The sequence below is a fragment of the Rhopalosiphum maidis genome, chromosome 2 (genome assembly GCF_003676215.2).
Source record: "Rhopalosiphum maidis isolate BTI-1 chromosome 2, ASM367621v3, whole genome shotgun sequence".
Taxonomy (NCBI): Eukaryota; Metazoa; Arthropoda; class Insecta; order Hemiptera; family Aphididae; genus Rhopalosiphum; species Rhopalosiphum maidis.
This window is the reverse complement of record NC_040878.1, coordinates 82213419-82229610: the sequence shown is the minus strand read 5'-3', so window position 1 is coordinate 82229610 and position 16192 is coordinate 82213419. Positions and strand designations below refer to the sequence as shown.

Here is a 16192-nt window from a genome sequence, read left to right as displayed (position 1 = left end):
CTTGATAATTTATAACTAAAAAGTATGAGAAATATCTTAAGATATTATGTATTAATAAATTTAGTACTTACATTATTATAAACAAAATAATGTGTTTTTAAAGTTCAAACTATGATAATGTATAACACGGATACACGAGTACACAAGTGTTCAAAAACATTTAAATTTATAAAAACTGCTATAAAACTTAACTATTAAATAAACAGTCTTCGGCTCTTTTAAGGATAATTCAAATGTAATGTATTTTAATAAATTATAGTACCTATCTGATTTATATAACTGATTTCAGGTTTTTCTTAATATTTTATAGTAATTATTCAAGTTCTATGCCTTGTATTATTAATCTAAAAATGTAATAATGTTTTATTTTTATTTTAGTTATCTGATTATAAATATATTTTATTTTATATTTATTCAGTTATTCTAATAGAGCCTTAAGATATTTCATTAAATATGATTAAATCTTAAATTGTTATATTACTTAGCAGCATAGCTTGACTTCGTCCCAGAAAAAATGAACGAATATAAAGTATGATTCTATGTATTTTGAATCTAATACACTCAGTTCGTGAGCAAATAGTCATCGGTATACTCGCTTTGTGAACTAATTCAACTGAGATGTAACTGCAGCTTTTTTTTTGTTATGTAAAAATATATCAGTAGGTTTATTTTTTAACGTGATTCAAACTAACGTGTTTGAAGTATTATTAAAGGTCAGTAAAATATTTTTTCTACTCGAAATCATAAGGAAATAAATTGACTTAATTTAAAAAAAAATGGTGTTTTGTTTCACTGGTATTTTTTAATATAAAACGAGAATGTAAACTTCACATAAGTGTTACACCTCGCAGAATATATGTTTTATTAATCTTTTTTACATTCAGCTATAAAAATTTAAATACAAAAGTGACCTGCATGGACAAACGCCGCCATACACATTTTTGCAGTGTACGAATGCAATACGAACTGAGATTTTCTAGAAAAATCGGAGCAAAACCGTCATTCGAATATATTACAGCAAATGTATAAGCACCCTCTTAATATATTGTGGTATAGTGTACATACTCATATATTACAAATAATGTGGAAAAATCGGGAAGATACTGTTATATTAAACGAAGATAATGCAACGCAAGTGTTAAATTCAGTGCAGTGTTTAAATGTTGAAAATCACGTAGGTACTATTTAAACGGTTTATATTATACGAAATGGACGTGATTGAAAACTCTTATTGTCGATACAAAATAGCTGTCTTGTCGGCAGACGAATTGTACATGCAACAATCATAATATATTTACGTGCGTCATAATACGGCTGGTAGATGCTTGGTATTTGAATCTCTACGCACGTTCAAGACGACTCTGAATACAATTTTAACCCTCTCCAAATACACACCTCACGCTGCTCGTATTCACACTATAAGTATAGGAACTAGATATAATTTATTTTCCAAAAAGCGGGCTGTACATTGTAAACAATATATAAAGTCGCCGGAGGTTATTGAATTTTGCGTAACGTCATAAATTGTTGACATTTTATTCGTTCCGGTATACTATATATATATATATATAGTAATACACAGATATAGTAGTATATCTAGTAGTAGATATATATATAGCTAAAGCTATACTTACGAAAAATAAATATTTTTATTTACGCGACAACAATACTAAATAGGAATTTTAAAAATACGTGTGTATGAGGCACCTATTATACACGAGTATGAGTTACAGACTAGGCTATAACCCGACGATGGTTTGTTCAAACTATGTAGAGCTGGCAATTTTTTGGGGTTTTCGATTCAAAGTTTTTTCATTTTTTTTCGAAATATTATATACCACTACGATGGCCTGCTTATACATTACTGATAAAGCTGATACTATAATATATTATCGAAATATTAAAAAAACCATGTCATATTATACTCTTTTTGATATGATATCCACATAATATTTTGATTCAATATTATGAGTTCCACAAAAAAAAAAGAAAGATCTTCTTATAAATGGTAATAAATATTTGTGATATACATGCTGCTCGTTTATTTTTTGATCGTCCGACTAAAGTATTTTTAAGCATTTGAATAAAGATTATAAATTAGATAAGTTATGATGGAATTATAAACGTTAATCAATGTATGGACACTTAATAAATATTTTTATAATTTATATTTCGATATTATGTCTTGTATATTTATTATTTTGTTTGTAAATCAATTTTAAATATTGTTGTAATAAAACAATAAAATCGTTTAACCATTTTTACATACATATAGAAACGTGAATTTTATTAGGCATTAAAGTAACAGTAAGGAATATTTCTATATTATTATGAAATTAATAAATCATTAGGTATATATTTTATTGGTCTATACTCTATACATATTGGACGAAACAACTATTAGTAAATCGTATATTGATCTACTACCCGATTGTAATGCTATAATATACATTATGTAGATCAACCCATAAAAGTATTCCAATCGGCTTAGTTCATAAAATTGTAAATTATTATAAATTTAAAAAAAAAATACATTATTCGTTTTATTCAACTTTTAAGAATTACAAAATATTTACTGTCTACACAATCATCCGCATTAACTAACTTAAGTAAAATTAATTTGGACATATTATATTATAGAAATATAGACAACATTATATTTATGTAGTGAGTACCATATAGGAATGAATAAAAAAAAATATATCATTGGAAATATATATAGCCCATAGTATAAGTATAAACTTCAAATGAAGTCCTGGCTTAAAAAAAAGTTGGGCACGCCTATCGTTTACAGAAGCGATCCTCACTACGTGGCCCGCATGCGGCGTTTTAACAAATTTTGTGCAACCCACACTAAAACTATATTGTGCATTTTAAAATCTAAAATTCAACGTAATACTACACTTTTAGAATAAATAAAATAAAAAACTTATTTTGTAAAGTATTACATGCAATATCTTATATTTTATCTTATCTTATTATTTTTATATCTTTAAAATATTATCATTAAAATTTTCACTTAGAAATTACTAATTAGACATTTTTATAACCGGGAAAAAAATATGTTCAATAGAGACTCTTTTCTAAGGTGCTTTTCACTGTTCAGTGTTCAATTTCAGTATTTTCATATATACTATATATTATATGGTATAATTTTGTGCATAAGTATATTATAATATGACTATAATTATACGATAAATAGAACAAATTGCAGTGTGTCGCCAAATCGTGTTTCGTCATCTGTTGAAAACTACACCATTTATGTTACGTGGAAAAACTGGAAACCTTACCGTTTTTCACGTCATTCTGTGTGCGGGACACCCCTTGCAGCCTGTCAGCGGACATGGTAGCTGTGACCGCTTTGGCCACGACTCCCAATTTCTTCACGGGCCTGCCACCACTGGCACCAACGCCTTTGCTGTGGCCTCCGGTCGTGGTGTCCATTTGGCGGCTACGACCGTTGTAAAAGTCACCGCCGGCATTTCCGGAACGTGCACCCAATGGCATTTTAAACTGCGCTACCGCAATATAATAATATTCTAATGTAATATATAATATTTTTTTTTAGACTAGCCGTCTGATGGGTGTTCCGTTTTCCGAAAGTCACATATAATAGTTAGGTGTGCGCGCCACGAGGTAGTGCGGTGTAAAGTGAAAGATTCCTTGTGCGTGAAAAATAATTAAAAAGTGAAAAAAAATCGTTTCACGTGTTCGAAAACCATTAGGTACTGTATATTTCCGGACGGCAGGCGGAGCGGGAAGCGCACGTATCGAACACCGAGCGGCGGCGGCATTCACGCTATACCGTAATCAACGACAACCTTAGCGGCGATAATATAAACGATAATTCGACACCACGAATACACATACATTCAAAATATATCTATATACATGTATAAGGTAAAGATATGTGTGTGAAAAATTACCGTGTATACCTAATATATATACATATATATATGTAGGGCTGAATTTCGAAAATTCGCACAATGGTGGCCGATGAATAATATAGATGTATATAATAATAATTAATCACGTTCGTTAAACTACGGCGGTAATTATTATTGGCAATCGTGTCCAAAAACGTTTGTGTGATTTCATGACAGACCGGTCGACACGCCAACAATTTGTTATTCCGTGAGTTCCGACGCCGAGTGTTATCACGCCGAATGAACGAAATCCCACGAGAATAGAAAAAACGACGTGTGACGTATTATATGTGTATAACAGTTGTTGGGAATACAATTTATCGTCAGATTTGCAGCATTGTTGGCTTTCCTGGAAAAATCAACAACACAAATAAAATTTAATTGTTTAAATAATACTTCAGTAAATTGTTAAACTCGTTTATTTTTCGAGACTAATTTATTCAACTTCGGACAATACATACCCGAGATACAAATACATATATTATGTTATGTAGGTACTAGGTACTCAAAATAAATATGTATGATTATTTTTTTTTGAACAACATTTAATTGGTTATCCTGTTCAAAAGTATAAATGAAAATCAATTTAACTCACACGTCCTAGTTTTGATTTATATAACATTATCATAGGTTGAAATAACCTACCTTATTTTGGTGTTAAATTTGAATAATAACTAAAAGTTATTAAGCATAATATATTACTTTTAACCGGACCATTTTGGTATGAATGGAAGATGTTGATGAATAATTGTTGTAACTAAATTTCCTAGTAACAATACCTACTGAAGATATAACAAAAGGGATAAAATTTGCTAAGATTTCAAAGAACTGAAGAAATGTGGACAAGAATAACGTTGATAGAGCTATCGCATTTGCAGATCAAAACGTTCACAAGGTTTAACCGAAGACATTTATCACGTGACGCTCGGATTATGCAATTTCACAACATCCGACTGTTACATAATCTGAATCGTACGTACTCAAATCCCCGATTGTTTAACCTACAGGTCATCAGTGAAACGAAGTATTCTAGATACACCATCCTCACAACTTTTGAATTGGGGCTTTTAAGGTGATAAAACAAAGTATAGATCAAATACAGTGACCATTAGTTCATTGTTCAGGTAGTAAGAAAGAACAATAATGTTCCAGCTATTTATTTTTTTCATTCAAACGAAAGCGTGGAAATTTAAAATGTAAAATACTCAGAATTGAGTTGAGCAAAAATTAATTAAACTATAAAAAAAAAAAAAAAACGCTTAGAACTTAAATTTTCTGTCGAGATTTACAATAAAATAAAATTGAATGTATTAAAGGATGAAAAGTAAAAGTCTCCAGTATACTTTTCAAAATAATTGAGAAAAAATATAGAAAATTCAAAATAAGAATATTTAGTCAAAACTAATCGAAATACGAAAATAGAAGATCATAGATACTTGAAATTTTTACTAAATATTTACATAAGCGTTTTCTAGATAATGATATAATTTTTCAAATATTTTGTGGTTAAAAATATTGATAAAATTTTTGATTTGAATAACTATAAAGTTTGAAACTTCAATTCATTAATAGTTTTTCTTATAGAAATTTAAAAATTTAATATACCCAACACTTTTTTTAAAAGACATTTGATTATTTGAAGATCAAATTTTAACAAAATTGGACACCTTTTTATTATTATTTGAATTTAAAAAAAAAATGTGTATAAAATTATTATACAACCTAAACAGTACACATATCTTAATATTATGTATACATAATAAGTTCATGTTAAATGGGAAAAAAACATAAATGAGGATTACATGTAAATAATTATACCCATTAGTGACATTTAGCTTAGAATTAAAAGATTAAATATATATATATATAATTTATACAAAAGAATCACGACTCCACTTCCTTTTAAATTTGCGTTGAGGATTTCTAAAAAAATAAAATGATATAAAGTTAATTTATGCGTAAATTGTTATTGTTTTCCTAGTCGAATTTTAATAGAAAACTGAATTGTAATAACAGTTTATTCTCAATTGATTTAATAGAAGAGTGAAACTTTTTAGAGATAAATTCAAATCAAAGAATGGTTTGTATTATTTTGCGGAGTGTTAAATCTTGAAATACTTTTAAATTTATTAAAGATTAATTCTAATCTTTATATTTTTATCCTCTACGTTCGTGTTTGAAAATATCTAATCATTAAAAGTTAAGTATTTAAAAATACATTTTTTTTGTCAGTAATATTAAAAATTAGGTAGACATATTGTATAGACAAATAAATTACTTATAGTAATATAAATAAATTATAAAATATCCTTAGAAATATAGAAAAAAATACATCGTTTCCATTTAGAATCGTTACATATGCAATGATTATCATTAAATTCAAATAAGTATTTAACACATCCATTACGGTGAATAATCAATAGGTATGCTCGTAACACACTTTACAATTGTTATCTATTTTGTATGCTGCGCGAACGACTTTCTTGTGGGAAAATCTCATATTACCGTTTAATGACGTAGAACTATTAGCATAAGGACAATATCTAACGTACGGAAATCGTTCATACGGAGTATAATGTATTATATAAATAGATATTTTGAAATGTTTAATTTTCTATCATATATATGTGTGTGTGTGTGTGTAATTGAAGTAGAAAAGGATTTAACTGTAAAAGATTTTTTTTGATTTTTTGACAAAAATGCTAATAATAATTTATTATTAATTATTGTAAATGTTAAAAAAAATAAACGTAAAAACTTAGGTTTAAAAAGAATATATTAATTTAGGTGGAAATTTAATAATTTATTAGTATAATTGGCACGTAGTTAAACCGAAAAAAACAATATTAAAGTATATAAATCATATACGCGTATTTTCAGCATAAACAAACTTTTGAATTTAATCTCTTCAACAATATTTAAACGTACATAATCTTTTTCTTTATTTGTATATTTCAGCTAAACTCTGTAATTAAAGTAAAATATGATATTTTTCTTAATTAGGTTTGAATAAAAAATATTTCGAGTGAAAAATAAAAATCAATGGTGTATTGAAATTGAATGCATAATAGACATTTATATCATTAATTGACGCATAAATGAAAAAAATACATAAGTCGTATTATCATATAAAAGTAAAGAAACTTAATCAAAGAAACTACTATACACATATATTTAAATATATCTGAAAATAATACTTCTTTGATATTTAAATTTAATTCAACTTAATCTAATTATCCATATTTTATTTTAATAAAATATAATGATTATCTGTTGATTAACTAATAATTAATTTGGTATTATGTTCAATTATATTTAATAATATTAAAAACAAAAAATAATATAACAATTGGACAAATAAAAATGATGTTAATGTCATGTATTATAATACGTTCAATAATTTTCACATGTGAATATGACGTTAAAAAAATATATTAAACCGTTTTTAATTTATACTTCCCTAACTTTAGACTTTCAAATATGCATTATTAATACCTATTATGATTAGTATCGATATATTAGTATGCGTTTAGTATAATTATGTGGATATACTTGTTAGGACTTACCTTGTATGTACGTATGTCGTTAACTTCTATTCATAAGTAACTACGATAAACTTCCAAACCATTAAAACGTGTTGCCGTGCGTTACCAATACCACACAGACATTGATTGTGTCGCCCTCCTCCGTTGCTAATTAACAAATGCGTGTTCGGCTGACCTAAAACTACAGCTAAGGGTAATCCCACTGCTTAACAGCCGTTGTTTACTTAAACGTTATCGAACAACAATGACATCTTGCAATAAATGTTCAATTCCGAGTTATAATAATAATATGGTATTGTTTAATGATAAATTGTGCTATTGTATATAATCTATATCATAATACGAGCGTTATTGTTATGTTATAATGTATAGACATATAATATCATACGTGTATACAGGTACATTATTTCTTGTCAGCTGTAACAAACAAGAGAAAGAATATATTTCTGTCATTCGAAACTAACATAACTGTAGACTAAATAAAGTAGGTACATATATAGTGAGATATCATATCCCATCCCTTTGCCGTGGCATACTAATATTTTGTGTGCATAATAAAAACCAACGACACTTAAGTGAGCCGGGATAATTCACGTTTTGTTGAATAAAAATTAGTTTTATAAATTCAACTTCATCTCTTATCACGTTGAAAAGGTTTAATTTAAATTCAGGTAGCCAACTATAATAATTATTGCCTTTAGGTGCGCGTTTTTCTATGGTTATAAGTACCACTCCGAGCGCAGTTTCCATTTGTTTGAAAATACAAATGTGATGAGTCCGCACACATTTTCTTTTTAAGACTAAAACTATTTTTAATGTTGACACAATACAATATCTTACATAATATATAAAATATAATTCGTTATTGTTTATATTTTCATTATCTATCAAGTACTTTTATTTTCAAATTCATAAATAAAATTGTTATTTTTATATAACAAACTACATGCTAACATATAACAAATAAAAAATATTATCTCGTGTATAGTATATATGTTACGGCTAAAGTCCGAATTACACTAATGTGCATATTATCTAATTTCGGTTGAAAGCCGTGAATAAAAACTGTTAGGAAATGGATTATGTATACATTACCCGACTAAAGCGACTTTAGCCATCGTGTTATGGCTAATGTAAAATGTTATTAATAAATTCATAATATATAATAATTTATTTCAATAAAATTAATTAATATAAGTTAACAATTAAATATTAAACTACATTTGATGCAAATTAACTTTATTTCTAAATATTAGATAACATTATTATTATTATTTATTTAAACATGGTAAACTTTGATGACACTTAGAATTGCATAAAATCAGTGGCGTCATTTCAATTATTTTTTAATATTACGCATGGCATACATATAGCAGACCACTTAAGTGTAAGCAACTATCAACTATACAGGCCAATTAATTTATAAAAATGGGCCAAATTACTACAATATTAGATTTTAAATACGCATATGTATACCCTGCATGTGCAAATGTCCAAATAACGCCACTGCATAAAATGCCAGATGCTTTGCATTTGCATTTATTTTTTTTGCAATTTGATTTATATGCACAACGTTGATAACCCTGATCACCTAACAATGACATATTTTTTGCGATTTCTCATAACAGTTTTTTTGTATTTGACACCTCGTCTACTGCAATGAATGGCTAAGGACAAACATCAAATTGAGACCTATAGTTATGTTTTTCTATCGTTCCCTCGTTATTACCTAGTTCATAGTATTTATTTATATTTATTTTTAGTATTTCATTTAATGCCGTTGAAAATATAATTACATAATAATATATTTTTTTGTACATATTTTCTATCTAGTTACTTCATCCATCAATCAATGACTAATGTACAAAATATCCGGTTAATATACGAAACTATGATTCTAAATGTTAAGTGTTTACTTTATCCATCTAGTATGGATTATGTGCGCATTATCCGGATAATGTACACTTTAGCCATGTTTCGGACTTTAGCCGTAGCATGTATACAAATATTATATAAAAATAACAAATATCGATGTAATAATATACATTATTATACGTATAACATTAACATATATATATAAATGAATAAAATCTTTTAGGTGAATAAAATACCTCTACAGTTAAAAAAATCCATAGGAAAGAATAACTTATTTAAGCGGCAACAATGAAAAATCCAATTATTATTTTTAAATTAAACATGCATACTATTATATACAATTATGATTATACTATTTCGGGGTAATAAATATTTCTGCGATATTTAAAATTAATTTTTAAGAATACAGAATACAATTATTATTATTATGATAGTATAATATTATATGTATATAGTTAAATTTCAACACTCGTCACAGTTTATAGTGTTTAACTTAGAAAGATTAATATCCACGTCATTCGACTATTATATATAATACCTATATGTAGTATAGTTAGATCATAATATACAGTCAAATCATTATTTTGCTGGAATGTAGGAATATTAAAATTCAAAATTATTTTATTGTTAAAGTTCATAATAATTTTTCTTAGATGTTTCATAATCATATCATCGTAAACTGTATTTAATGAAAGCTAACATTTTTTTATGCAACAGTAAAATTTTAGTTCACTACTAACATTATATTAAAACGGTTTTTATTGGTAAAAAAACTTAATTTTTTTCACGACAAATTTTTATATTATTAAATAGATATAATTTAAAAGTATTCATTATCAAGGCAATAGAAAAAAGTAATTAACTCAGTGAAACTTAAGAAAACTGAATATTACCGATGCAGTATATAAAAATATTTGTTTTTTTTAATTGTTTATTGTAAGTCCATTAAATAGAAATACAAATATTAAATAATACAATTTTGTGGGAACCGATTATTATAAATTATAATCTATGGACTCTAGTGGGTTTAAATGCTAAATCATTCATTATTGAAGTTATCTCTAGTGTAATTTCACAATACGGTAATTTGTCCTGTCTATTGTTTTCTTTGTTATCGATAATATTCATTTAGTTTTGTGACGTGTATACAATTGAGCCTATTGTTTGTGGATGACGTTAATTTTTTTTAAATTTTATAATGATTATCATTAAATGACTATGTCCACATTTTATGAGGAGAGTTGATTTGTTGGTTTGTTTGGCGGAATGCATACCATTTGGACTTTCTCTAATGAATGCAAAATTAGGTATGTCACTTTATCGTCTTTATCGTTTCCCATTGGTCTTCGATATTTAATTCAAGGTCCAGATTTGAACTGTGATTTTTCTGATCACTTGAATACGGTTGAGTTCACTACTAATACAGCTTTGCAGTTTCCAGTCTCGAATCCAATAGGTATGTGTAGGTGCTGAGAAAATATGTCAAACTAATAACGTTTATAAAGATAACTACGACATATTTTAAGTTGAAAATATTTTAAGAAATCGCTGTATTTTATTATTATTCTGTCCATCTCGCTTAGCTATTGATATCAGTTTTACTATAGTACAATGTCATAATTGTAGGCTTCGTACCGACTAAACACGATCGATCATCGGTGCGTATTATCCAGCGCTTTTATCTCTGATTTGTGGAACTCGAAGTTTAAAAGAATTTATATTGATTTTATATACAGTGCCATTTAATTATAGTTTTACTGCTGAACGAGTTGACGCGGTCCGCAGAAGTCGTAAGTACATAGTACAAACACTGAATTGTACTACTAACGCTCGTTCCTATCCGTTCGAAACACAAACAGCGCAAATCTGACTGTCACGCCTTACCTAATCACGGGTGAGAAGTGGCGGAACACGGGACCTATCCGGCTGTAGGCATACGGAATTGCTCGACGGTGTTCTACGAATAACGTTGGTCAGTGATGACGACCGCCGACCATTGTGAGTTCAGAATGTAATTAATATTAATTCATTTTAACATAGTATTTCGTTCGAATAAAATCTAATATCCATAAATTGTACATTCAATTTTGCATTTGGTAACTGTGTTTTATCCTTACCTCTTGCACAGCACCAACTTTGACCAAATTACGATAATCAACGAATATAACGGCTATAAAGTAACCGCAGCCGGCGTCAGAGTTTAGCTCTTTCAACTGAAAGGCAATTTAATCCGTTGTTCTTAAACTAAACAGTAGAAAGTGAGCTTAGGAGAATATTTTTAGCATACTTATGCTCACTAAATTGCAATTATTTTCGTATAATAATCCATAACAATTAAATATATCAAATATTTATTTTAGCATTTTATAACGATGGTATAACTTTCAATATTTGTTGGCTCTAATTTTGGAGCCAATTATAGACATTTAAAATTTGTTTTTAGATTTTTTTCGTTTTATATGTATGATAACACTTTTTTTTTTTGAAAAATAAAAACTTTATAACTGAAAACAATATGGTCATTTATTAATTGATTATACACAATGCAATTTTCAAAATATGAAAAATTGTCTCTGTTCTGATTTTTTTTCGTTCGCACACAATGATTTATCATTGAATTCGAATTTAACACATCTGTTATAATAACATATTAATGACAAGCTTACAATTTATCTAATAAATAGCGGAGTGGCTTTATTAATATTGATTATATCAAAGAAAACTAACAAAACTGACTATACCTTTAAAACCCTGAACATTATATTCTAATTCAAATAATAATATTACTAACTTAATAAACTAAATTTTTGCTCATTATTTATAAAATCATTATGAATTTCAAAAAATATTAATATTTTTTAATAAACCATGTATGTATTTTATTTTTAATTCTTAAAAAACTTTATTTTTGAAAATAAAGTACTATACAGTTAACGATTCATAATTTATTATGCCTTCTGCGTAAAAACCAGCTTAATATCTTGTATGAATGAACAATGTATTACACCTCTTATTATTGTTCTAAGCAATTAATATTATATCAAGTCACTTCACTAGTAACTCTTTTATAATAAATAACTTTATTTTTATAATTTAACTACTTAATCCAATATTAAGCCATGACCCTTTTTAAAAAATATTAACTTTTCGAATATAAAATGAAACATAAAGGACGCCAAGTAAAATTATTTACCTAAAAGACTTTGTCAATACAATACAATACAAATGAAAATACACTTAATATGAAAGACATACATTCGATTTAACCTAGATTGAAATAAAATCTACTTAGGTATAATAACAATAACCACAATTAGAAAAGACAACTTATTTATAATAGAATATATATATTAAGATATTAATAAAATACATTAAACTTATTTAAAATTTTAATTTTTGTACTCTATTTTATTTTAAAAATTAAGAATATGAATTGTATTAATATAAATTGGAAAAATCTGAAATACAGGAAAACAAGCTGTGAAATGATATTGAAAAATATAATTTCACAACACATAGAAAAACTATATTACATACTAAAAAAAATATTTTTCAACATTGCATTATAGAAATTTGGTTTTTCAGGAAAATCAATTAATGCGTTAAAATTATTTTTATTGGAAATTTATATTTTGGTAAATAGTTTGTCAAATAACGTTTATGTTAGGAATTTTATTTTACATGAATTGTCCATGGTGTCGTCTTTAAATGAGATATTGTTTACATATTAGGAATATAATACATTAATATAATGGTTGGCAATTTGTGACGAAAATATAAAATATCTAACTGGACAATAATGTTTCAGAATTGTATTTAATATCAATAAAATAAGTATATAATATTGTTTACTAATGAAGAGCAATACTATTCGTAAAACTCGTAATACACCACTAAAATACTATAAAATACTACGTATTAAGGTGAATAAATCAAGACAAATTCCCAACGTCCTACCTCGTTTCTGTTTAACGGAAACTATATACAAAAATATTCATATATTCCAATACTAAGGACTGAAAAAACAAATCATTGTAGAGGTTATTTTTAACTGAGGTAATAGGAAATATTCTTAAAGGGCAACAAATAATTTTATTTATAATGTAAAAAACAACTGTAGATTGTATATTTTTTATAGTAATTATGAGAAAAACTTCGTTTGTTCAAAACAATTGAACCAAGACTGGTGAAAAATGAATAAAATATATAAATGGTTATATTACTTGACAAGTATTAATAATTATTATGTTTTATCATCTACATAATTATCTGGACTTGACAGAGGTTAATAACTATATAAATAAGATTGCAGGTATTTGGTTAATAACTGCTTTTAGCTTTTAAACTACCATTAAGAAATAGCAATCAATACATATGATAATTATTTGTAACCAAAGTCAAGTTTTTGCAATCGATAGTACAATATACTTGCTGGCTAATTGTCTTATATTATTTATTAAGGTTTTGTAGACATGCGTAAAATAGATACTGACTCATAATGATAAATATCGAACAAAAATAGACAGCAGTGTAGCTAAATAGCCTATCCAATACGCCGTGTCATATATATCAATACCATATTAATTTTAAAAATAAACCTACCTATACAAAGAATTTGATGTTTAAGCCATGTTATTGTTGCTATTAAATTCAGTTTATTTGTTTATATATTATAACTTAATAGCCTAACTGAATATATAATGTAATATTAATGAATATTTATAGTAACACTATATTATATACTGTCTTAGATAGCGTATTCTATAAACTGAAAGACAGACTCTGATTTCATTATTATAATGAACTATGCAAATAAAACGATGAATAATATAATATATTCAGACTTAAATGTGATATAAAGTATATATTCAACGTACACTTAAAAAAAATCAACAATAGTATCAAATATTGTTGGCAGTCGTTTCATAGTCATCACGATTTATACAGTAACAATCGTAATGAATATAACAGGCAAATAATTTTAAAAAGCTTTCTTTTGTTCAATAAACAGTAATATTGGTATAATGTATCTATAAAACTAAAAATGTTTTGACTTTTAATTTGAATAGCTAATAATAAATTACTATCTTTCTATACCTACTTTTCCTTCGTCTCTTTTTTTCTTTCTATATAATATACGAACGTATTATATTATTTACTGTAGAAATATATTATTATTATTTGTTAATACTGACTTGCGTGTTTAATATACCTACTTAAAAAAAGTAGTAAATATTTTTAAAATGATTTACTTGTATTACCTAACGTAATAATTTTCAAATCGGAATTACGATAACTCATATCATATATTTGACAAAATCATTCCATATTTCAATGTTATTTTTTTTTTTTTGGAGCTATAAAGAAAAAGTTTTAAACAAATCTCAATCTTTTGAGTTCATGTATAAGTTGAGAAAAACGGCAATAAATCAATCATTAATAAATAAATATTTTTTATATCATTGATAAACTGTTATTAAATTACAAATATTTATATATATAATGATACGTAATATATTATTTAGTTAAGAATGTTTATATTGAAAAATCAAGATTTATAAAATTTTTACATAATTGCAATAAATTGTATTAACTTATTATAGATTGTAATTTATTCCAGTGACATGCTTATGTTTAACATTTTAATTTTTATTAACTTAAGTTCTAACTTCTAACACTTCAATAATACATTCTGTGTGTACTATGTAAAATAATATGTTTTAATGTTTAAATAATTTAAATTCTGTTACAAGTAAACTTTGAAAAAAATATTGTCGTATATCTTAATAGTACAGAATCATCATAATATTTTATGCATGCAATTTGTTTAATAAAATGAATTATTTTCATTATTCCATTAACTGTAATATTTGTGAAAGACTTTCATTTATACTTTTTCACCTTAACCTAGTTTGATAGATTTCACGGCGTGAACAATACCTAATTTATTGTATCATCATAAATGCCCAAAAGTGATTTTAATTATTTTTTAAAATATTAACTATTCAATTTATTAACTATTTAAACATCCAATTAACAAGTAGGTATCTCTTCTTTCGTTCTAAAAATAAAGCAATATAATTTACAACTTATAGAACACTGTGTACGATGGGTTGGTACTGATTTGAACATAAAAAACAAAATTATAACATACTAATTATGCATAGTTAGATATTTCATAAATTTTAATTTGTTAAACAAATAATGAATACATTAAAAAAAAAAAATGATTTATAGTTTTATTTATACATTTTTTATTGACATTTAAAAGTCGTTCTTTAAATAATATCAAAGTATTTTAAGCCTTTTTATTTTTCCAATAATTAAATAATAAAGATTTGATTACTTTAAAACACCATGTCATTATTGCTTTCCTAATGACAAATAAATTTAGTTTTTTATTTTCCGATATATCTGTTCCTAACATAGTTATCACTTTAATGAACATTTTACCTATATTTCACTCAAACAATAAACTTATTTCATCAAAATTTAGACGTATTTTTAAATAACATTAGGAAAAAAGTTTATGAAAATTTCAAAAATATTTTTATCCAATTTGAACATTTATTTGTTTACCTAAGTACTTTTTCTACAAATGGTTTGAAAAACTATATCATATCTTCTCTTTGAATTCTGAAGCCAACCAATAGTAACTTTAAAACTCGTATTTCCTATTTATTGTGCATATTCGTCGTTTGCTTTTTCGAGTAAAATCGTTCTATGTACTGTTATGATTTTATTTTGGCACTATAAATAATCCATTAATCAATGTTAAAATAAAAAGTCATCTTATTTTTTTTTTTCATATAACCATTAATGAACGTTAAAATTTTATCTTTCTGT

At 26.0% G+C, this 16192-nt stretch overlaps 2 protein-coding genes across 2 annotated transcripts in view; both read right to left on the bottom strand.

Annotated features, from left to right (window-relative positions):
• Positions 1-3731, bottom strand: part of LOC113554013 (inactive ubiquitin carboxyl-terminal hydrolase MINDY-4B) — a 43966-nt gene extending 40235 nt beyond the window's left edge. Inside the window, exon 1 of the mRNA XM_026957650.1 lies at positions 3291-3731. Within this exon, the coding sequence (XP_026813451.1) occupies positions 3291-3507 (217 nt within the window). The 5' untranslated portion in view covers positions 3508-3731. The remainder of the gene's footprint in view (positions 1-3290) is intronic.
• Positions 3732-4038: 307 nt separating this feature from the next.
• Positions 4039-12105, bottom strand: LOC113552618. Its single transcript, XM_026955467.1, has 5 exons — positions 12088-12105; positions 11464-11559; positions 8948-9062; positions 7493-7518; positions 4039-4275 (listed from the first exon to the last, which is right to left on the bottom strand). The coding sequence occupies exons 1-5, from the start codon at positions 12103-12105 to the stop codon at positions 4039-4041; spliced, it is 492 nt and encodes a 163-aa protein (XP_026811268.1).
• Between the last annotated feature and the right edge of the window lie 4087 nt (positions 12106-16192).

Excerpts from the sequence above, each read along its gene's own strand:
- LOC113552618 (XM_026955467.1), bottom strand. Across the intron at positions 9,063-11,463 it reads AAGTTGGTGCTGTGCAAGAG|GTGATCAGGGTTATCAACGT; the intron begins GTAAGGATAAAA and ends TGTCATTGTTAG. Across the intron at positions 4,276-7,492 it reads ACGACATACGTACATACAAG|GAAAGCCAACAATGCTGCAA; the intron begins GTAAGTCCTAAC and ends TGATTTTTCCAG.